This window comes from Silurus aristotelis (assembly GCF_946808225.1).
Source record: "Silurus aristotelis genome assembly, chromosome: 12".
Classification (NCBI taxonomy): domain Eukaryota; kingdom Metazoa; phylum Chordata; class Actinopteri; order Siluriformes; family Siluridae; genus Silurus; species Silurus aristotelis.
Genome location: NC_139585.1, coordinates 10,136,872 through 10,162,311, shown reverse-complemented (window position 1 = coordinate 10,162,311; position 25,440 = coordinate 10,136,872). Strand labels below are relative to the sequence as shown.

The 25,440-nt window shown below is 36.5% G+C and overlaps 1 protein-coding gene across 1 annotated transcript in view; it reads left to right on the top strand.

Moving 5' to 3' along the window:
- prkcea (protein kinase C, epsilon a) overlaps window positions 1–25,440 on the top strand; it is a 55,326-nt gene that overhangs the window by 24,478 nt on the left and 5,408 nt on the right. The window contains exons 3-13 of the mRNA XM_083556493.1: window positions 4,038–4,203; window positions 5,591–5,625; window positions 5,801–5,886; window positions 5,978–6,107; window positions 6,505–6,647; window positions 6,849–6,948; window positions 7,311–7,519; window positions 7,890–8,063; window positions 17,208–17,362; window positions 24,426–24,564; window positions 24,661–24,849. Coding sequence (XP_083412619.1) covers window positions 4,038–4,203; window positions 5,591–5,625; window positions 5,801–5,886; window positions 5,978–6,107; window positions 6,505–6,647; window positions 6,849–6,948; window positions 7,311–7,519; window positions 7,890–8,063; window positions 17,208–17,362; window positions 24,426–24,564; window positions 24,661–24,849 — 1,526 coding nt within the window. The remainder of the gene's footprint in view (window positions 1–4,037; window positions 4,204–5,590; window positions 5,626–5,800; window positions 5,887–5,977; window positions 6,108–6,504; window positions 6,648–6,848; window positions 6,949–7,310; window positions 7,520–7,889; window positions 8,064–17,207; window positions 17,363–24,425; window positions 24,565–24,660; window positions 24,850–25,440) is intronic.

Here is a 25,440-nt window from a genome sequence, read left to right as displayed (position 1 = left end):
TAATTATATCTTAATTGATAGCCAACCAGTTAAAACCATGACCACTGGGCAATGTCATTTTTGCTTTTATTATAAAAATGTCTCATGTTTTTAATAGTTCCCATATCAGTGCCCTGAAATATGAATCTGTCTCTGATCAATTTCAGCTATCGTGTTATTAATTGACCTCAAGCAATTATATGGACCCATATTGTGCTTCCAGCAGATGTGTAATTTTTCTCACTTTCTTTCTCTCTGATTAATATTGTTTTTAGTGGTGTGTGGCTGAACCGTGGCTGGCTTGGAGTGTGCTTGTGTTGCTTGTTTATAGTTTGTCTGGGGCTGAAGTGGTGTTGGCGTTGAATTGTTGTCCTCTGGCAGTCTGGCAGTGGGCGAACATGGCCCTCGGTTCCACTCAGCCTGCCCTCTCATCAGCTCAGCCTCCTGCACGATTCATTCTCCACACTACGCTGACACAGAGAGGGACAAGGGAGAGAATTTCATGAGAGGAGAGTGGAACTTAAAAACTGAGGATGATGAGAAGGATTGAGGGATTTTAAAAACAGGGACAAGAAAAGAGGGTTTTGCTGTGTTTTACACTCACAGTAAATGCTTCACAAATATTAGGCTTCTAAGCTGGCAACAAAACATGAATTGTTTATTCTGCCCTTTGTTCATTTACAAAATGAAGCAGTAAAATGGCCAAAGTAATAATAATAAAAGCTGTTAGTCATAATCCTGATTATCAGTTAGGTGTTGAATCATGTAAATGTTAAGCGGTAAGATCATGTGGTTGTGGAGAAACCGCACTGTTTTAAGGTTAAATTATGTTTGGACATCTGAGCTGCCAGACAGTGGAGCATTTTTTAAGGTATGGTGTAAGCACTTGGAATGTCATTGCTTATTTTAAAAAAAGAATTTCCATTTCTATTGGTTACATCATGCTTTATTGGCATGCCAGTTTTCCATCTTGGCAAAAAGCCTTATGTTTTTCTTTATGCAGAGATTTAACAAAGCAATGTAGATGGAAACTCCTTTCAAATGCACCAATTTGTTTATACAGTTTGTTTTTGAATTCCATCTGCTGAATGTGGTCATGCCTTTATGTATCTACAGGTGATGCTTTTGTGTGCGTGTGCGTGTGCGTGTGTATGTGTGTGTGTGTGTGAGAGAGAGAGAGAGAGAGAGAGAGAGAGAGAGAGAGAGAGAGAGAGAGAGAGAGAGAGAGAGAGAGAGAGAGAGAGAGAGAGAGAGAAAGAAAGAAAGAAAGAAAGAAAGGGAGATTACCAGAGACTTGTTTCATAGTAAAACATAAGAACACCTAAAAGAACATCAGAACATCATTTAAACATCTGAGGTCTAAGAAGAGTGCTAAAGCATATATCATTTGCAGTCACTGATGCACATGAGCATTTTCTCACATACACTGTATTATTCAAATGTTTTAAAATTTTCTCATAGAAGGTTTTTTATTTTGCATATTTTATCAAAAACAAGATGAAAAGATTCTAAATGTAAATTATAGATATATAGAATTATATCATTAAGTATCTGAACTCATATACACACACATGCACACATGCACGCACACGTGTATAAAAGTATGTATATGTACTTTCACATTTAACCTGCTAAATGAGGTCTGTAGAGTTTGAGATGCTACTTTTGGGTTTTTTTGCATTTTCTCTAACCAATGCACAGTATTCCCTTTTTTTTTTTTGTGTGTGTGTGTGTGGGGGGGGGGGGGGCTTTGGCTTCTCAATCAAGAAGCTTTTATTGTCATTTCAGCCATATATAGCTGACGCAGTACACAGTAAAATTAAACAACATTCCTCCTGAACCCTGGTGCTACATAAAACAACAATCACAGAAAACACAGGGCTAAAGACTAGTAAGTGTCCTCACCAAATAAAGTGCATCGTGTGCAACCTGCTGCAAACAGTGCAAAGGCAACAATTTGCTGCGTTGTCCAATTCTGGGAAGGTTGACAACTGTCATAAATGTTTTCCACTTGAATAACCTTTCTCACTGTAAATAATCTTTAAATTGTTTGGAAATGGCCTTCTAACTCTTCCCAGATTTATGGGCAGCAAAAGTTGAAAAGTTGTTGTTGATTTCTTTCCTCCTTGTAATTGTATTAGCAAAACTTCTAAAACTTGGGCTTGAATAGAGGTCCTCACACTCGCTGATGATCACTTAATCAAGGGCTTTTAATTAGCAGCACCTGGCTGCTACTTAACCTCTTAAATCTTACTAAAGCAGTAAAGGTGTATTGTTTATATATATATATATTTTTTTTTTTATTTTTTTTTTTTAAGTTAATAATGACAGAGTGTATTGTGTCATGTGCTGTTAATCTTAGGATGATGAATCTTAGACCTGCTAAGGACCAGATGCTTTTTATTACCTTATTTGTAAAACCATAGAATTCACAGAGGGTGTCACCAGGCTGTATGTTTGCATTTATATGTAAACCATGATTCTTGATGATGTCAAGTGTGTCATTTTTGCAGTTGCTATTTATAAAAACATATTAGATGCATTAAAGCCTTGTCAGTACCAATGTATTTCTTGTATGGTTCCTTTTAAATGTCTGTGTCTATTTGTTTGTGATTTTGTGTGCAATGTGAAAATGTGTGATAGCTTAGGCATTACTGACGATTTGTAATTTGTTTGTCTGCACTGTTATAGTTTGCTTTCTAATCAGATAATGCATTATGTAAGCACATCTATCCCTCTTAAGTCCCTTCCTCCTCCTCCTTCTCCTCAGCATCTGCCCTTGCTGCAAAATACCCAACAAAACATATGCAAATATAAAGCACATTCCAGCAGATCACTTATATGAAGCTGAAAAAGAGGCAACAGATGATTATGGTGCATATGTTTGTAAAAGTAGGTCAAACAAGATACACCAGCCACAATATGATTTTTAATTCCTGGAAACTTTGTTGTAAAAGGAAGGGTTGCTTGTCCAGTTCATATTAAGACATCTACACAAATGCACACACACGACGGCTGTTTACCTGATTACTAGTAAACAGAATCACAATGATCTAATTACTAATAATGATCAACAAATCCACATACAAGCAAACAAATAATCAGATTTAATCTAAACCTGATACACAGTTTAATTACATTTTGAATGTGAATCAGACATGGCATGACAATCTTTCGTACAAGTTGAACCCAAACATCAGAGCATAAAAATATCAAAATACAGCAAATCAGATAAAAATTAAACTGGGTTTGTATTTTATTCAAACTCTCCTTAGGACAGAATAGATTTTATGCCAAATCCTGATGTTCAGTTGTGCATGTGTTATGCACACACACAATGTTTTCTCCATGTATTGTAATTTCCCTCAGGCTGCGTGATTTGACCTGTGTTAAGGCACATGGCTACGCAGAGCACGTGGCTACGCAGTCAGGTGCCCTCAGGCTTTAGGTCTCTCTTTCTCTTCCTCTTTACTCTCTCCTCTCTCTATCTCTCTCTCACACAAAAACACATTGTACAACCTTCAGGAGAGCTATTAGTGGGAGGAATGAAAGATCTGTTTGTTATTATACTCTGCTGCCTATGGTGATCTCAAACTCCATTTTACTCCATTGGAAAGAGGGATAATTTAGCATAGACCTATGGGTGTGTTTCCCCCATGCAGTACAGCATAAGATATTTCTGCCTCTATGTGAGAGAGTGTGTATAAGTGTGTGGTCAGATGTAGAAGGAAAGTAGTCAGTCTGGGGTTAAAAACTGACTTAGACACTCTCATGTTGTCCCTACATTTTATGTATTTAATAAGAGTCAATCATTACTTGTTATCGTTATTGTTGTTTAGACTGTGGCATTACTGTACATAGAGGGTTTTTTTTAATAATATACTTTATTGTTAGCTGCTGAAACATGAGCAGTGTTTCAGAATTTGAACATCTTGTATACTTTGTTCTATGAGCTCTATGTAAGAGATTACATCATTACAGTAACACGTCTGCTCTGCTCTGTCTCATTGTCTAAATTCTTGGGTAATTTAATCTTTATTTGACTCTGTGTCTGACAGCTGCTGCATCTGGGGAAAATGAAGAACGAGTGTTCCGTGAGCGGATGCGGCCCCGTAAGCGTCAGGGAGCAGTACGCAGACGTGTCCATCAGGTGAATGGACACAAGTTTATGGCTACTTACTTGAGACAGCCCACCTACTGCTCCCACTGTCGTGACTTCATTTGGTAAGGTCTCTCTCTCTCTCTCTCTCTCTCTCTCTCTCTCTCTCTCTCTCTCTCTCTCTCTCTCTCTTTCTCTTTCTCTCTCTCTCTCTCTCTCTCTCTCTCTTTCTCTCTCTCTCTCTCTCTCTCTCTCTTTCTCTCTCTCTCTCTTTCTCTTTCTCTCTCTCTCTCTCTCTCTCTCTCTCTCTTTCTCTCTCTCTCTCTCTCTCTCTCTCTCTTACTATAAAATGATTTAATTAACTGAACCAGCCATAACTTTTAGGCAAAAAAGAAAAAAATCCAGTATTACGACAGCTCAAAAAAGGATTTGAAATCTGTAACCGTAAAACTCCCAGATCAGTGTTTGCCTTTTAATCAAACCCTGAAACTTTGAGCCAGTTGCCAGCTGAACTGCAACTCATCATTAATGAAAGAAAAATTTACCGTAGTTTGTTTAGTTTGACAATAAACAATGTTCTGCTAAAATAAATGCTATTATTAGTTTATTCTTGTAGACCACATATTTTACTGTGATCGGATTATTGAAATGTGTGCACGTTGATTGAATTATTGCCTGTATTTCTTTAGAGTTATCAGATTACTTTGAGCATATACATCTTTTTCTCTCTTTCTCTCTTTCTCTCTCTCTCTATCTCTCTCTCTCTCTCTCTCTCTCTCTCTCTCTCTCTCTTTCTCTCTAATCTGTTCATCTCTTGGTATTTCCATCTACCTGTTTTTATGCAAATTTCTAAATGTTGATGCCAGAAATCAAAAATAAAAATATGTTGGGTTTTCAATCAGTACCGCATTAAAGTAATAAAGGATAATGGTAACAGGTTATGGAGTATATTATATATTTTATATTTTGAATGTACAGAAATATCATTTTAATGCTTCTAAAGATACACAACAAATACAATAAAAATACTAGATTAACATAAATGGCCTTAGCTTTATTTATTTTACAGATAAATGAGACTTTAATTATTAATCGCATTTTCCTTCTACATTTCTATACTATATGCTACTGTGATATAGACATCTATTTCAGCAAGTCCCTTCTGGACACAATAAGATGTGCTGATGGAGTAGGGAGACAGCTGTGAATATTTTTAGCCCTCGGCTGTTTGGTTCTTTTTTTGGTCTCAAGGCCGTGCAGTTAGTCAATTTGCATAACTGTGTACCTGTGTGACACCAAACAACAGTGTGTCTGTGTGTAACACTATACAATGTTGTCTTTTTTCTACATCAGTAAGCATTGTGCAACAGGGTTTTGTTGAGCAAATGGCGTCCTCTACTGCTCACAAAAGCCTTTACACGTTTTGTGGTGTGGAAAATTCAGACATGTATACGTGTTGACAGAGCGTGATAACTGGTTAGTCTAACATGTGTTTTCTGTGTTCATTTGCAGGGGTGTATTAGGAAAACAAGGATATCAGTGTCAAGGTTGGAACCTATAACCTTTACATCTCCTTAGTTTTCTTTACAATACTCTAACCTGTTTTAATTTAGAGAAAAAAAATATATACTATATAATATATATAAATGTATACTTACAATAATAATAATAATAATAATAATAATAATAATAATAATAATTTTATATATTATATTTTTACAGTTTGCACCTGTGTAGTTCATAAAAGATGCCACGAACTCATCATTACAAAGTGTCCAGGCCTAAAAAAGGATGACACTCCAGAGGAGGTTAATCTTCACTCAGACTTTTATAGTACTTTTATTTTTTCAAGAACAATGAATGAATAATAAGTGTTATGGATGTCATTTCTGCACACAGGTTGGCTCTCAGCGCTTCAGTGTAAACATGCCTCACAAGTTCAGCATTCACAATTATAAAGTACCGACCTTCTGCGACCATTGCGGCTCCTTACTTTGGGGGCTGATGCGGCAAGGGCTGCAGTGCAAAGGTAAGGGTGTTGTGAGGAATGTGTTTTACATATTTTTCCTTCTTTTGGTGGGGGAGGGGGGATAATTGATAATGCAAGAAAACCAATATAATAACATTAAGAACATTTCACCGTACTTTAAATTCACACATTACTGTACAATTTGTGATCAATTTTAGATATTAGTCAGATCTAACCAGAGTCGGCCAATGCCAGAAATTAATTTGAGTAATAGTGCCCCCTGGGATCTTCATTCATTAAAGTGCCCCCTGGGATCTTCATCTATAAAAGCCTAATTCAGTCCTTGTGATTGATTAAGCTTGAAGTCTTAAGGTTTCAGAAATTGATCATAACATTGATTTTTGATTAAAAATGATTTTTCTATATTGTTAAATATTTTTTTCTTCCTATGTTGCAGTTTGTAAAATGAACGTTCACCGGCGTTGTGAGACCAATGTAGCTCCTAATTGTGGGGTAGATGCAAGAGGAATTGCTAAGGTTTTGTCTGATCTCGGAGTGACACCAGACAAGATTTCTAACAGCACTCAGCGCAGGAAAAAGGTAAATACAGCTCAGCCTTTAAAACTGTTATAATAACTGTGATAACTGTGTTATGAACATGGTTCAAATTTTTTAACGAATGACAGTAATTGACGAAGAAAAAGAAGAAGAAGATACCTATGAAAAAAGAAAGATAGTTATAGATAGAAAAGGACAGTAATAACAGTAAAATACACTTTAATGTTTCTGTTCTGTATGAAGTTGACTCCAGGACAGGACGCTCAGCCAGCCACTTCAGAGCAAGCCTCATTAGAAGACTCAGATCGCTGCAAATCAGCTCCGACATCACCTTGTGAACAGGGTAAAGAACAGTTTACACTTTATTTCTTTAGTGTCTTTAGTCTGATTATAATCCACTGTTTTGAATGCCTATTTACAAAGTAAAAAGTCTATATTAAATAACAGACTTTTGTCTGGGGATGATCTGGGGATATTGTTGTTCTTTAAAACATCAATGTAATAACATTTTAGTCTGTATGTAGTAGGTAGAGATTGGATAGGATTTTTGCTATTATAGTATATTTGAGCTTCCATGTTTCACCATGTTTTCCTTTTTACAAATTTGCTTTAAAATATTCTAAATCAATTATATGTGTGGTATCAACCTGCAGCATTTCTTCTATGTATTAAGTAATGAACTGTTTAATTTACTTTCTTTCTCAGAGCTGGCTGAGCTTGAGAGCATACGTAAGGCTTTGTCATTTGGTCAAGAGCACAAGTCTTCCTCGTCCTCATCCTCAGTGGCCACTGGGCTTCAAGGCACAGTGAACGAGGGCCATGAGAATGGAGATATAAAGAGTTTTCAGTCAAAGAGGATGAACCTTGATAACTTTTCCTTTATTAAAGTGCTGGGCAAAGGGAGCTTTGGAAAGGTGGGAAATAATTTTATTTTGGCATAATGTAATACAGAATCTAGTACAAATGTAAATGTAAAAAGTTAACTCTCATCTTAGAAGATATGCAACATATAAATATTGTTATTATATAGCACTCCATCGCACATTATGAAAAAGGATTAATAGAAACATATGTATGTGTGTGTGCCTGTATAATATATTGATTTACGTATTGATACAGTGCTTCACTTGTAGGGTTGAAACTCTAGTATTTATTATACCAAAATCTATTAAAATATTACTTCATAGTGGAGAAGGCTCTAAATGTAGCTAGCATACAAAGATATGTGTGTAATAAAAATAAATATATAAATAAAAATTGATGTCTCCTATTTTTCCCTTTCAGGTCATGCTAGCTGAACTGAGAGGCACAGATGAGGTGTATGCTGTGAAGGTCTTGAAGAAAGACGTCATCCTGCAGGATGATGATGTCGACTGCACTTTGACTGAGAAGCGCATCCTTGCTCTGGCCAGAAAACACCCCTACCTGACCCAGCTATACTGCTGCTTTCAGACCAAGGTATAGGACATGTTAAGCAATACTCAACCACATCCAGCTCATTTAACCAGCATATAGGCATGCCACAATTAAGTTCAGAACACATTTATTGTACCAGGTAGTGAGATTTCTCTCATATCTTGTAGCTGTCAGCTTTGTTCTTATAGCAGGTCAAATCTGATTATGTGAACGAAAGTCCGATTATTGGAATTAAAATCTGCTTTGCGAATTATAACCATGTGACCATGTCTGATATATTATTCAAATTATTATTTTTTTTTTCCCCCACACTTGTTAATTGAATTTATTATCAAAATTGCACACAACTCAATTCAGACATCAGGAATAACTATGGGTTTACATACTCTTCCCACAAATATGCAGAAGGAAGCAGTATCAAGTCTATTGCCTTTTTAAGACAATTTGCTGTACCCACAACAGTTACCAATAAATTCATGTCTTGGGTTGCAAAAGCATTCTGAAAAGCTATGGAATGACACGTGACACTGTTATGTGTTTAATATAAAAATATACTGAAGCACAGATTATTGATTGTTACCAGAAGGGGGTGATGTAGCTTTAGGCTTATTCTACAGCAGGGAGGAAACAAAGCAAGTTCGTGGAATCATTTTTTAGCAGGGTTTGAAGTCAGTGGTTTAGTGTCATGCTTTTGTGCTTTGATATGCAAAATTGTGCAGGAAATGTGTCAGATTTTCTTTAATAGCTCAAATGCAGTGTGAGAATAAATATGGATTTTATTGTTTCTAATCGAGTCTAGTTGATGGTAAGAATTGTAAAGGTTGCACAATTTGCATAAAATGTGAATAAAATAATAGTTAAGTTATTACAGCCTGTTTTATTTCAGTTAGCAATGAAACATTATAAAACTCTAATTGACATTTCAGACCTGTTGTTTTCTGCCTTCACTCACTTTTACATTCATTTTAATGAGAGTAGTTGGGGAGTTACGAAACAGCATGTTGGAACACACAAATAGCAAACACGACTAGAAAAAAAATCCAAAGCAGAGAGGAAAAGAGGAAAATAAAGAGATGAAGTGATCAAGGTTGAACTCCAGATGAACTGCAGGCGCTGTGCTTAATCAGAACTGGAATCGCAGCCACACTCTTATCAGTCATAATTACAGCACAGCAATGTAAATAATGTTACATAGCGAGTTCTAAAAGGGCCTGTTAGGACCACAGAGAGACATGTTGGTGCAGAGAGAAAGCACCAAAGCAGGAGAGGATAAGATGAGAAGGGCGGTAAAGAAATGGCAGTTGAGATGAGCTGTGCAGAGCTGGAGTGACAAACTTTTAATGGCTTTATGGTGTTTATGATGCTTGCATGATAGCTTGGGGGTAAAGAGAAGGATCAGGGTCAAGCAGGTTTAAAGAACCAAAAATGTATAATTACAGCCTTATCCAGAGCGACTAACAATTATACAATTACCTTATTTATACTACTGAGCAGTTAAGGGGTTAAGGGCCTTGTTCAGAAGCTCAGCAGTTACTAGGAATTGAGGTTGTGCCCTTCTGATCAGAAGTCCAAAATTTGTAACAAATAAGCTACCACTAAATTTCCCCCTTCAACCCACACACACCCACACACACACCCACACACCATACACACACCAGTGGTGGCCAGTAACGAAGTAAATGTAATTAATTACTGTACTTAAGTTTTTTTTTTGTGTGTGTGTCTGTACTTTACTCAATATTTCTCATTGGGGAGACTTATACATTAACTTCCCTACATTTCAAAGTCAAATATATATTATTTTACTCAACTACATTTCACTAGATCAGTTGAGTATTTTTTTTATTTCTGATTGGATAAAACCTTAACTGGTCAATCACCCAGCAAGCAACCAGTCAGAGTAGAATGAGCGCTCTCATTTGCACTGACGCTTCAATTATTATATTATGTCAAGTTCAATGAACCTGGTCCGACTTGGAGTGTGCACCCACCGCCCAGAGAAGTTCCCTCACTCATACGCTCAGAAAGAAGAGGCAGGGGTGACATCACCTCGGTCTTCAGGGTTTTCGCTGGGAGAACTGACAAGACCTGGAGTGACGTCATGTCAGTCTGGCGGCGCTATGTCGTATTTTGTGTATTTGTCCTACACTGTCTTATGTTGTCTTTGCAGTGTCTGTTTTGGACTGTTTGCAAAAGGTTGCAAACGATGCACTTTATGTGGCGAGGACACTTACTAGTCCTTAGCTCTGTGTTTTCGGTTATATAGCTTTATGTTGTTAAATGTAGCACCAGGGTTCTGGAGGAACGTTGTCTTATTTTGCTGCGTACTGCATCAGCTATATATGGTTGAAATGACAATAAAAGCTTCTTGACTTGACTAAGGAGAGCTGCATCCAAATTAAAATTATGAATGACAAAAAAAAAAGTCTAAACCCTCAGGAGACCAATTCAGAAAAAGAGGACAGAAGTAGGGAAGAAACGTGTACAAGTTAAAGGTGGGTATGCAGCTCTATCATTCATCTCGTTATGATGTTCAAGGTTTTCAAAATTCAAGGTTTTTATCGGTCAATGCCACCATATGTGCAGACATACAGAGGAATCGAAATACAGTTTCTTTTCTCTCTAATCAAGTGCTTCCACTGTTAATGCAATATAGAACAGATTTTGTATGAGGTAACAGCAGTGAACCTGTAATAAATAGACATATATACATATATATATATATATATATATATATATATATATATATATATATATATATATATATATATATATATATATATATATATATATATATATAGCCAGGTGAATATATCTCATAAACATCTGTGTAAGGTGCAAATGTACATCCTAGTATATGTAAACATACTGAAGAGTATAAAGGCGCTTGTATGGTGCAAGACAGATAGAGCAGTATGACAGTAGTACAAAAAGTGTAAAAGTGCAACAGTGTCAGATTGAAAGTATTTGTACATGTAATGTTTTTTAAATGGGTGTTTGTAAACAGGTCCATTTGTGCAGGATTCTGCAGAGAGTATAAAGTGTCTTATGTGCAATGAAGAAGTGTATAGTGAGCTGTAAAGTTCAGGAGTAGGTGGGAGCAGGGGGAGGTAATGGACATAGTTCAGCATCCTGACGGCCTGATGGATGAAGCTGATTAAAAGTCTTGTGGAGCGAGCCTGGAGGCAAAGGTTCCTTCTCACTGAATGGAGGAGGCTGAAGTGGAGGTTTGATGGGTGTGAGCTGTGAGCAGCTATGCTGCCCCTGTGCTTAGCCTGATGGTCTTTCGACCGACGAGTACATTTTGTGGTCTCTCTGATAAGAAGTCCAGCACCAAGTTTCAGAGAGGGGAGTCCCAGGTGACTCAGTTTGTTTATTAGCTGCTGGGGGATGATTGTGTTGAATGCTGAACTAAAATCCAAGAACAGCATTCGCACATAGGAGTCTTTGTAGCCCAGGCGTGTAAGGGATAGATGGAGAGTGGCTGAGATGGCATCCTCCGTGGACCTGTTGGTTCTATATGCAAACTGGAACGGGTTGTGGGAGGGAGAAAGAATGGATTTTATGTGCTGCATGACCAGTCGCTCGAAGCACTCCATAATAATGGGGGTCAGTGCTGGTAGTTGTTGGGCTGGATGGGTGCAGCCACTTTGGGACTGGAATTATTAGGGTGGCCTTGAAACATTTTGGAACGACTGTTTGACTCGGTGAAGTGTTAAAGATGTCAGTTAGTACATCCTTGAGTTCTTTAGCACAGTCCTTTAGTACCTGACCAGGTATGTTGTCTGGTCTGGCTGCCTTGCGTTGGTCTTTTCCACACTGACTGGGGACAGACACACAGCCTGTGGGATCTTCTGTGCCTGTGTGGTGTTTTAGATGTTAAATCAGCCAAAACACAAACAATTACAACGAAACAATTACAGCCTAACTAGTCTAGTTGGATTGTAATTAAACTAGCACTTATTGACTTGGTTACCTTTAATTTAGTTGATGTCATAAAGGTTTTCTGTGATTGTACTGAATATGTCCAGAACTGAGTTCAGTAAGGACAATCTCCAGTGTAGCTTAAAAGGCTCATTTAAAATAAATATATTATAAGGATATTTATGTTGTATGTATCTTATGGCTACAATTAGCCAAGGAGTTGTATGGTTCCTGGTTCGGAGAGATTGATAAATTGTGCATAATGACATGTATTTAATGGTGCAATAAATGCATTTGGGGGTGATTATTTATACATGAAAGAAAGCTCTCAGAAATGTATCCAAATTCATGGACTGCACTGACAATATGTCTTATTTTTTCAAAGCTAAAACAGCTAATTTAATGGGGGAGCGGTTGGGTCATGGTTCGCCAGGGCATCATTCAAGCTAGAACCGATATTGCTGGTTGGTGGTATCTTCTTAACACAACATCAGTTCAGCATCAGTTCAACAGCAAGCAGAACATTTTGAGAAGAGTAAATGATGGAAGAATTTCGTTAAGTTTTTAAATAGAATGCTTTGGGCTCATGATAACTTATTATACATCAATCATTGTTTGACTCATTGATATCATTCTATTAATAGATTGGTGTGCTAAGAGTAACATTAGAGTCTTTTCACATAAACTGAGTTGATTAAGCAACAGTCTTGTGATAAAAATTATAATTGGCCATTATATCCGTAATAAATCATACTACTTGTATACTAAAGTACATTTAAAGCCAAATACTTTTGCACTTTTTAGTTTAAGTTAAAGGGAACACTTTTACTTTCACTGGAGTAATATTTTGCCTACTACTAAATCTCTACTTTTACTCAAGTACATGCTTTGTGTACTTTGTTCACAAACACACACAAAAGAAAAGCTGCAGATGTGTAGACAGCTGGAAAGATACCATTTTTGTTGAAGCTTATTAATTTTGTTCAGTTGTGCAGACTGAATTTTTTTTATTTTGTTCAGACTTGTGCAGACTTGTTCACTTGTGCAGACTGTCCAAGTTCAAGTTCATAAGTCACTCTGGGCCTCAAAAAAATAAAATAAATTGATCTATATTCTTGAATTTCACTTGGAATGGAATGTTTGTTTTCAATCACAGTTTCCTTTAAGCCACTTTTGATAGTAATTTTTACTAAACAGGCTTTTGCTTAATGTTTTCGAAAAAAAAATATAAAAGTCAATCAGGCTTTCATATACAAATACAGAAAATGCAGTACTGGATTATTAGGAGAAGGAAGTGGGAGGTTTTGGTGTGTGATTGTGTGTGGGTGTTTGTTCTTGTTTTTTCTTTAGTCTATTTCAGTAGAATGTGAAATTAGTGTATACGTTTAGGTACTTTAGGAAAACTTGAGCCTGCCCCATGGACCTGTATAAGTTTAGGTTTAGTAATCCAAAGCACAAGTAAAACAAAGATAAGTTCATTGTATCTGTATGCTTGTTGCTTGCTGATTCAGACTTGTTCCTGCCTGTTTTCTAAGCTTTCCTGTCTTCACTGGCTTCTTTAGTGTTTGATCAATAATTGTAGAACTATGCAAGTTTTACTTAAATATAAATCTTGTACCTGGTTTCTTTCTATTACTACTTGAGCAAATACAGCTTTCAGTTAATCATGTCTTTGCAAATTTTCATATGCTCACTCTAAAAAAGAAAACACTTGGAGAGAGGTAGACCAGATTTGGTGTTACAGTTGGATTTAAAGCCAGACTTTGAAACCACAAACCTCAAACTTATTTGTAGACCTTTGCCAGGACTGTTATGGGTTGCATTGTGTTTGTATGTTGTCTTGTCAAGTGTGTGTTTTCTAGAACTCTTATTGCTTTGTGGTACTTGCGACTTGCATTCAATGATAATTGACATTGTGGCTGATACACTAATTTTATCTGTTTTAACCTTTTTTTTATTCTTTTCTTTCTTAGAGTCTGCCCAGGGGGCAGAAATTATTATGTCTGGTAAGATTTGACAACCACTTAAATGAAAATAGAGAGGAGGCAAGGCTTGCTGCATCTTTAGTTTAATAAATAAAATATGTATTATTGTCAAAACATTACTTTTTTTAGAAAATATGTCCTGCATTTTGTACACTTGGTATACTATTCAACGAAAATAAAAAGAGGGTAAAGTTTTCCATCATCTTTTTTTCTGCTCTCATAGATTAATAAACATGCTTTAAGTCATATCATTATACATGGGAATATATTTTTGTAACTTTGTTTCCCTCTTTCACTTTTCTGTTTCATTACTCTCTTGACGGTACTTGGCACTATCAGAAAGATTGTCTCTGTGTTACTGATTGTTCAGCTCTGCTTCCGCATTTTGCTTCCTCTCCATTTTGCTACACATAATTTTTTTTCTTAAAATTGTGAAGCACTCGCAGTTGATGTAGTATGTCCCATGAATTTAAACACTTAGCACTTGGTCGTTTTTTTTTTTGTTGTTTTCAGTTTTGTTAATCATGCTGTTTCAGACAGTAGAGAGTCTGTACTGTTGATCTGTTGGGCCATGTCTACTCTGCTATCTCCCAATCTGAGCTGTACTGCTGCAACTCACACCACCCGGAAGACATTATTTGTCTGTTTCTAATTAGGAGCAGGCACTGTTTGTTCACATTTGATTGGGTGGACCTCCTTCAGGATTCTTGGCACATTTAAACAATTTCTAAGCATCCTGTTTAAAATTGTTTTCTATATAAAGCACAGTACATCCTCAATGTACTGGACATGAAGTAGACAGTATAATGTGCTTGTGCTAATGTAAGAAATGTGGATTGTGTTAATGAATATGAAAATATTATTTAATAGTTTTTACTTAACCTTAAGTAAAGGACCTTGGGTTTGACCAAGAGCTCAGGTTACTGTTTGTGCAGAGTTTGTGTGATTTTCCTACTGGTTATCCTGTTTCCTCCCACTGTCCAAAAACATGTAGGTAGGCAGATTAGCTGTTCTTAACTACACAAAGTGTAAATGATGTCTCTGGCACCCCTTCCAGGTAGAATTTCCTCTTTTTTTTTTTACCCAATTATCCCAGATGAGGCTCTGGATTTCCCTTGACTTGACTCCGGTGCTCAAACCTATTAAGTATGACAATGGTTTCCACCATTCCAAGTAAAGACAATAAAGACATCACTGAACAGTACACCTAAACAATGATAAAACATATCACCTGAGGGAATTTTTCCTTGCCACAGTCACTTATACACTTATAAGGAACAAACTTATAGGCACTAAACCTATACATTCCAACTTTATAACCTCTTTATCTCTGCAAAGCTGAGCTGCTTTGGCACAATGTCTATTGTTAAAAGCAGTATTCAAATAAAACTTAATTATATATATATATATATGGTATATAAAGTATATATGGGTTGTGATGGACAGGTGTCCTCAAACATTTGGCTTTTGGTTTATTTATTGAAACTACTGCTTTTATTCTTAAAAACTTTATTCAACCTACAGAAACCTGAGCAAATATATTGTTTTGCAATATTTTAAACATTTTGTGTCATATTAATAGCATTGTAACAAAATTGCCAGCATGCTGTTTAGAGACCCTAAGTGAGCTTTGATTTATTGTTGGTCGTGGCCCTTGCTAGGCCAGCATGCAGTCACATAAATAATTGTAAAAAATGTGGTTGCTTCACTTAGCTGTCTCAGCTGTCTCTACATGAAGCTTTGGGCTTACCACACAAACCATTCAAAATATTTGTTTACATACGTTTGTAAATCTATGATTAATTTTAAATGTGTGGTATTCACTACTGGTAAAATAACACTGAACCCCCCTTTGAAAAACATGGACACTCATGTCCATCCATTTCCTGTCATTTAGAGGAGTGTGGCAGTTTTTATTTAATGTTGTATGTTTTATGACTTTTTTACACTTTAAGTATAGTGGTCAGATATCGCATAAAAAATTTAATTGGTTTCCAATATGTCCCCACAATATAACTTTTTTTTAGGCTTCTATTTGTAATACTGTCTGACAGACAATACACAGTATTATGGTCCAACATAGTGCATTTAATGTTTCCTCCAGAGAGGCCAGCAAAAAACTATTAAGGCTTTTTCGAGAGTGAATACATAAATGTTTCTTGGCTGCCTAGAGAAGCCCTAGAATGTGTGATATTATGCTGTATAACCTTCCTTGTACTAAATAGTAATAGTGAATCTTGATTTACACAATAAACTAAAGTTAGAATTAATAGACTGAGCAGACTTAAGTGTTTCTGCCTGTCTACACACATCCTTAGAAGTTGTATGACTTTGACGCATGAGTGTGTAGTTCATTGTCAGTAAGATATTTCCAAACAGAGAACAGCAGATCTTACTTAACTATACTGGAAGGTTCTTCCTCTTTGGCAATCGTATGGCATTGTTTGACTGTAAAGACATTATAAAATATGTGTGTCACCTTCCTTATTGCAAGCCATATGAAAAAAACAATGGCATGTGATGAGAAATAGCGCAGTGTATATCTGTACATGTTTCCCCAAAATTTCCCACATCAGCAAACAGGAATGCAGGAAGGCCGACCTTTCCTTTTCTTATTCCCCCGGGGGGAGAAGCTTCTTCAGGCTGAATTAAAGAGCGTGCTGATCCTGCTGCGTTGTTAAACGCCTATTGTTATTATCCCTTTGTGATTGTGGTTCTTGCAGAAAAATAGAAATGGTTTTGCATTGCACAAGAGCAATGCTGGTGCATTAGGAAACTTGTTATACATATTATCATGATACTATGGGCTTGATAACGGCATTAGTTAATGGTATTACAAAAGTACATTGCTAATTTCTTGATTTTCTTATTCTACCCAAATTAATTTTGTGCTGTCTAGAAAAGAATGTTCCCATGTATAGGTGGAGCAGCACAACAAGGATTTAAATTTGAATGTTTAATTATAAATCTACTGATTCAATGTTATTTAGGCCCAATTGAAATTAAATGGCAGATTGACAAAATGTATTGCCATAATTGCAGAATCATATAAATCCTATCATTGGGACTATTATTAGAGCAGCACAATGTTGTAATGGGTAGCATTGGTCAACACACAGCTCCAGGGTCTTCTGTTCATTCCAATGCCTGGATTACTATGTAGGTTTTTTCCTCCATTTTCCTCTTTGTCTGTGTGGGTTTCTTCCAGATTATCTGGTTTCCTCTCACCTCTCAAAAAGCTGGAATCTTATTTGTCTTTGTCTTTTTCTCATCACAGGATCGATTATTCTTTGTAATGGAATATGTGAATGGAGGAGACTTGATGTTCCAGATCCAGCGCTCGCGGAAGTTTGATGAGGCCCGTTCCCGTTTTTATGCTGCTGAAGTCACTTCTGCCCTCATGTTTCTGCATCAAAATGGAGTCATCTATAGGTACATTGCAGAGTATATACATTTCAGCACAGATCCCATATTATTTGCGTAAAATCCATGTATAAACTCTGAAACAATAATTAGCCTAAACCTGTCCTGAAAGTGCAAGCACTAAGTATAACCCCAGTGATCAAGCCTCATCCAGCCTGCCAAGCCAGGCTATCCTGCTAATCTAAGAGAACCTGTTCTGCCAAAAATGTCTACTATTTTTCTACTTTACAAAGTTAGTCATTTGTAACATCTTCAGTCAAAAAGAGGGCCACTGTGGGTGCTCCATGGCGTGAGAGCAAGTTTCGCCTAGAGGGAAAAATCTGTTCTCTCCAAACCATTCAACTATTCAGAGCAACAGTGGTGATTGACAATACGGAAGTTGGACCCTTGGCTAAATGAACATTGAGAGTTTGAACACTTATTCAGCAACTGGAAAGATCTTTATTATCTTATTATCAGTCACCTTGTTGTGCGTTTAGAGACAAACTACAGATTTCTGCCTTTCTTTCATTCCCCTTTACTCCATTCTTCAGAAAGTTTTCAAAGGAAAGCTTTTCTATCTATGGTTTAAAATGCTGACTTTGCTAGTTTATCCAGAGTCTTTATATCTTCTGTGCAGCTCTGAGTTTATCTCTCATAGTACTTATTAACTACAAATCACTACACATTCATCAGAGTTGGGTTTTTTTGAGTATACACTGTTGTTTTACAATACATTTTCATTATCTGTCATAGTAGAGTTTTAATGAACTGGGGAACTAAAGGAAATAAAGCTTTACTTACTTACTTTATCAGAAAATGTATTGGGAATTGGTAAGTAAAGGGGATTAAATAAACCTGTTTAAACTCAACAGAACAAATGCACCCCACCCCCCACCCCCATTTGACAGAATCTAGATTTCTTTGCACTAAAGAGGCTGTAGATGACAGCCCTTCAAGTGCCCCACCTCAAAATCACAAAAGCATCATTTACTTTGATTATTACCTGGGCTTTTACAGATGTCAAGCACAAAAATGCATGGAATAACTGTCATCTTGACTTTTCTAGCTGTCATGTCACATTTTGGACATTTGTGCTCACATTCAAAAATGTAAACATACATTTAATTGAATATTTGAGCACAGGTTAGCAGTTTATATCTGTGTTTGTTCAGAAAGTAACCATGTAAAGCTTTATGGTATATTCATTTAAAATGAAATTCATTTACATATCTGTGCATTTACAATGAACTAAAGAGCACTTTTTCTGATACACTTATAATATATAATGCAGCAACTGATATAGGCAATTTAGTCAGTGATACAACTGCTTATTCATAAAGTGACCATAATTAATTTATACAGTATTCAGTAGCAGTGAAAAAAACTTTCCCAACCCTGCAAATCACTGTGGTATTTATAGGGACAGAACTGAGACTAGATTAGAATAGAAAACAGTAGTATTGGTCTTTTGTTTAGTAATTCCTGTCAGGGAGATAAAAGTATAACACTAGAGTGCTGAATTGCAAATGATTTACCATAGGCTCATTCAAATCTAATCTTATCTGAATAAGGCTTATAACTGACAACAGTAGTAATGAAAGTTCAATGATGATTTGCAAATGTTGTTGCAGTTGTTAATCGGAAATTATTTGTTACAATGTATATTTAACAGCTCAATCTTCTTGACAACAAGAAGTTTGAACAGCTTGTTTAATTATTCTAAAGGCTATGGGTCCTCATTTAGTATATAAACCTAGCAAAATCTGGAAGCAATTTCCTAGTAACAGGAAACAAAGTTAGTTTTACTTTATGAATCCAAAGATCCAATTCTGGATCAGTATTGTTTATACTGCTTTCTGTTTACTGGCATTATCGCTCAGGGCTTTCCCTCTAGTGTTTTCTGGAATGAAGGATTGAGCAAGTTTGGGAGGTTTTTCTTTTTGTCCCTGAGGAAGAGAACGTAGGAGAATGAGTAGAGCATGCTGTGACTTGCTGTTCTAGCTGTCCAGTCTGATTTGAATCTCCTGCCCTGCAGCAGTTGCATTCTCCTTGCTTCTTCTGACTGTCTAAGACATTCGAATACTGATTAGAAAGGTGCAAATTTAAATCCCTGCATTACCAAGTCACAGTCCTTGAGCAAGGCCTTTAACACTTAACTGCTAATTGTATCTTGTCTTGATTTTAAGAATATTTGTAGATGCTATGCTGTTTATTTGTTTGTCCAGGTCTCTTGGATGGGCTAGAACACGGGGGTTATTATGGCACAGAGCCATGAGTTTGTCCTGAAGTCCTATGGAACAATCACTCCACACTAATGAGGAACACAGGAAGAGTTTTCAATAGGGTCTGATTGAGAGTGTGTATGTGAATACATATATGCATGTATGTCTGTGAGGCTGTTAGGGAGTGGGGGGTGGATGAAGCAAAAATAACATCATCAGGGCTTTGTAAACTATATCTACATCATGAGAGTCCAAGGGAGCATAGGACAATGTGTCATGTCTCCAATCAGCGGATGTTAGCTTGAGTTTTGTCAGGTTTAAGATAACAGTCCAGTTGCTTAACCAGTCCAATCGTAATGCACTGTGTTGCTGAATGTCTGACTAATTGATTCTAGTAACTGATGTTTCTGTCAGGTCTTTTGTAATTTTGATGGCAATTCTGAGACTGAATTTAGAGCACTTAAATTGCAACCTGCTCTGTACCAGTCAGTGTTGTTGTGTTAAGTGCATATTGCTTTTTAAAAAATTTTTCTTCCAGTTGTCTCTGTCACTAAAATAGAACAGTTACATAAAATCGGTCTCCTGCCTCTTGTCAGAAAAGTGGACTCTGTTGAACTGATGCAGGGTGAAGCCATGTTGATATTTTTTTTTATCATTCAACCATCAAAGCCTGAGTCTTTTTCCAAGGAGACTTTATCTGGACATCTACACACAAACACACACACACGCACACACACACAAACACAGACACATACACACACACCAGATATAAGAGTATAAGAAAGCAAAAACACAAGTAATGCTGGTGATTATAGAATTTGTTGATATTACTCATGGCTACTGACCTAAATTAAATTGATTAACATAATTCATACTGGATTGGAAATAAACACAAAGGGTCCAACTTTTACAGGAAATATTGTGACATTTGTCACAATTTCTACTTATACCACAGAAAAGTTGAGCACAAAAAAATATAAAAAGGAAAGATAAAATATTTTGACCATTTATATTTTTCATTTAATATTGTGGGACGTCTGCAAAAAATGATCCGGGTTGGAGTTAATTGGACAAATGCGGCATGGCATTTTAAAGACACTTCCTAAAGCACAGAGACTGTAAAGAGCTTCCAAAATGCTCAATAAATGTTTTATTTTTTACTTTAGAAATAAAAACATTACAAAGAATCCATAAATATAAACTCCTTCTAACTTGTCAGAATCAAAAATTTAATGGCACTATATATAATAAGTAGTCACCTCTTTAATTTTGTGTAAATGAGCTATGTCTGTTATCTGTCATAAGGCTTTATATCTGTCCTTGAAAATCTGGAAAATTAACTTTTTAAGTCATAAAAATATTTTAGAAAAATGTTTTTGGAAAAATATTTACTTGCCCCTTCAATAGATCCAGATTTAAATTCCTTGTTCATCCTGTCTAATAGCTAGCTGGATAACTATTTTGTCATGGATTGGTTTGAGAGTATTACTAAATATTAAACAGTAGCTAGTGATTAGCCTGCTACTGTGATTCCATCTGTCTTGTAAAAAAAATACTTAACATTAGAGGCCAATAAGGGTCAATGTCTAAAGTCTATTCTAAAATGAATAATAGAAGAATCCCTCTGAGGTCAGATTTTATTTATTTTACAAGAAGTGGGTTGGTTATGGGCGTACGGCGTAGGTGTCAAATTTCACATATTTCTTTTTTTTTATTCAATCCATGAAAACCGGATATTGTTGATAGTCTATTTTGTGTTTGGCAAGGCGAGTGTAAAATTGAATGAGTGGAAAAACTCTTCCTGTAATTATGGATATTTAAAAGCTAATATATTATTTAAGCTTAAGTTAAATTGGAAATTGGTTGAAGTGTAGTTCAGCTAAATGTGTACATTTCAAAGGGCCATTAGAGGTCATCATGTTGTTGACTTTAATGTTAAAGATGTTGGCAAATGTGAGTCATACTAAGATGAGGACCTGTGGGCAACAGCTGTGACATAATGTCACTTTCATGGATATTAAGTTTGGTTAAAGACAAGGACATATTAATTATCAGATGACACACACACACACACACACACACACACACACACACACACACACACACACACACACACACACTTGCATGCACACACACTCGCATGCACAAAACTAAATTTCTACTGGATCCATACCAGACACATCAACACATGATGTCTCTCACATCTCTATTATAAAAAACACTAAAATTGATGACAGAGTTCACTTGAGTTCACCTCAAACAGGTCCTTAAAAGCTTGGTGAGATGCAGGATGACAAACAACACTGAGCATGAATGTTAAAGACTCATCTAGAGCAGTCTGTAACCTATTTACTGTTTATGAAATGTTCCAGTGGTTTGTCTTGTGAATATTTTGAAGACATGCTGGTCTGTTCTCTTCATTATCTTGTATGTATCTGTGCCTAAATGGAAAGATTTTCTTGTATTCAAATTGAGGTTTTTCTGCCTTCACCAGCCGTATTAGCATATCGCTCTTTCTCAAATTGGTTCAAACTTCTCCCATTTAGATTTTTCAAAATTTGATTGAAATGCAAGGTTTTCATACTAAAATGCAAAAATGATAATTTCTCAAGCAAAATGGCACATGTAGAATACATTTTTCTTTTTTAAGCTTACTTTTTTGTGAATACATTAATTATGCAACCACATGTCAAAAAATTCCTTAATCCAACAGAAATGTAAAATATTTATATACCCAGTAATTGACTGTAGCGAATGAACCCTATGACTCTAACCCAAGCACGTAATCAGCGTGCTCTTTAGTCTGTTTTCAGCATCTTTGAAGAAAAAAAAGCTTATCTCCAAGGACAATCACATAAGCCATGTTCTTATGTTCCATGTTCAGTCCTGTTTCTGTAAAGCTAGTTTGTCCAAGTGTATATGACAATCACACATGCACATGTCCTGTACTTATAATATATATACTGTATATATATATATATATATATATATATATATATATATATATATATATATATATATATATATATATATATATATATAGACTCACACGACAAATTCATGTTTGACTTTCACGCAGGGTTAAAGTTGTTCTGTGATTTTGTCTTTGTCTTTATGCACCAAAGCATTACTACATTCTCTGGAGAAAAGAACCATTTGTAAATATGAGATCCCTCACATACAGAACCATTGCTGATACGACCGGCATGTCACACGTGACAGAAAATGTCATTCAAGCTGACAGATAGAGCTCCTTTTGATGCATGTTGAGATTCCTGTCCTTGGTCTATATTCCACTGTGTAATCCTCAACGGTGTGTGCTGAGAACTCCAACATAAGAGTGTTGAAGCATATATAGCTCACCTTAACCTCCATATGTTCCAGTAGGCAGTTAATTAAGCTCAGAGAGTTAAGCTCGGAGAGTTGGACTTTCATACTTAACACTTTAAGTTACAAAGAAATTATTTGTGTATGCGTGTTTATGAGTGAGTGACTGAGGACATAGCCTGAGGGATGAAGATCTGAAGGAGGAAAAGCAGGACTTTGGGGGGAACGGGTGGAATGGCAGAACGGGGAAGGCAGCTTAGATAGAAGGATAAGATGGAAGCTGGCACTTTGGGTGGTCTGGTAGGTAATGACCAATGGCCTGCTGGGGGAAACTGCAATGGTCTACCAGTGAACATAATGGTTACATGCAGAATATTTTATATATATTTTAAAAGGCATTCAAAAAATGGTTGTTGCGTCACAAAGCCTTTGAGGAACTGGGACTCCAGAACTCTCCCAAACAAAAAAAGTATAAGTGTCCTGGAAGAGTTCCTGGCTTGTGTTTCCACCATTTTGGGAGGGGCTTAAAGCCAAGTCCTTAAGTGTGATCAACTAAAAACATATTCAACTTTACTTAGCTAGAGTAGATCTAATAATTTAATGGTTAGTCCAGAAATTGGTTAAGCACCTGCACAATCCAAATATGAACATAGAAATTTTGCAGTCTAAATAATGATTAAACTTTTTAACCTTAGGTTTCCAAAAAAATATGTTAATAATTATATTAACATAATAATAATATATGCTTCTTGAAGAAATGTTACTTTTAAAGCCGGTGCTTGAACAGTCAACCATGAACAATATGACAAGTTCCACCACAATAGCTTATGGGTCCTTATTAAGGAAACAACAATTGTACTTCCCTTTCAATCATTTTTTCCCTCCCTTTTACTATCTGCCCTCTTCCATATACAAGTTCATAGATAACCATGATTTGCTAGCATTGCTGCAACTGACAAAAGAGATTCTAGCATTCAGTCTTCTGAAAACATAGCAACTGCTATTCGGTTTGCACCATTTGGCAGACATATTTTGGTATTTTTTAAGGGATGTTTTGTTTTGTAATAGTAATGGTTTACTTAGAGTATAAAGCCAGGCTATAATAAGATAATTATTACTCATGTTCACTGTTAATAATTTTGGTCCACGAGTTCACATAATCGCGGGTCTCTGCCCCAGCCTGGGGAAGTAGTCGTGCTGAACCTTACATAATGGTGGTACGTTGGGAAATAATTGCTTTGTCCTATAATTATTGACATTAACAACCAAAATGGCTCTTCATCTTGACATGTTGATGTGTTTAAATGAGGTTCTCTCAGCGCATCTGACACTGTTTTTCTGAAGACCATACTGACCTGTGCACTTTTAACACATGTACCCAGAAATGCAGGGCTATTCTGTCTATGCTGTTTCTATTATGCCCTGATGATCTTAGCTTTCACACAGCTCTCATCTTAGTTCACCTAGTTTTCTGTTAATGACTTCAAACTTAAAAAGCCTCTCTCTACTTCTGTGTCCTGTTCCTGCTGTGCTTATGTCAGAGACCTGAAGCTCGATAATATTCTGCTGGATGCCGAAGGTCACTGCAAGCTGGCAGACTTTGGCATGTGTAAAGAGGGAATCCTGAATGGTGTCACCACCACCACCTTCTGTGGCACTCCAGACTACATTGCTCCTGAGGTACATAAATAAAAGAAGAATTTATTATTTTATTGCCTTGGCAATTGTCTTGCTTACTGCTTGTTTATGTTTGTAATATTTCACACCTCTTCTCAGATCCTTCAAGAGTTGGACTATGGCCCATCAGTCGACTGGTGGGCTCTGGGCGTGCTGATGTACGAGATGATGGCAGGTCAGCCACCGTTTGAGGCCGATAATGAGGATGATCTGTTTGAATCTATTCTACATGATGATGTACTCTACCCTGTTTGGCTCAGCAAAGAGGCAGTCAGCATCCTCAAAGCAGTGAGCAATCTCTACTTGTTGAGCTACTCTTTGTACGTTTTGTGCACGTTTTGTCCTCACTCTTTTTGTTTTTCTCATTCTCTGTGTGATTTCTGTGACGTCTTTCCTCTAATTGCTTCACCCCTTCCTGTTCACTTCCTACCCTTTGACCTCCTTCCCTTATTTTGCCCTTCACTCAAGTCCTCCTCAATGGTATGTCTAGTTAAGGTTGTGTTCATGTGTACTTGTTGATACTTCAGTCTGGCAACTTACATACTGCACTAACACATTTCACCCACCAGTGAAAATGAGTACGTGAATTAGCAGGATAAGTAGAAAATTTTTTGTTGCTGATTACTGTGGGCTAACTACAATGCACTTAGGAAAGTGCTTTGCAGCTGTCAGACTTTTCTTTCTCCTATATATAGGCACACAAATATGCTCACAAACTGTCAAAGTTGAATAAGTGGTAAGTGGCCTCTGTAAGTGGTACAGATAACATTTGCATTAAATTGTACTTGTTCAGCTGAGATATTTTAAAATATGGTGCAGGCACACTTTTCTAAGGTATCACAGTAGTCAAGTCACTTATCTTCCAGTCAAGTCTGAAAG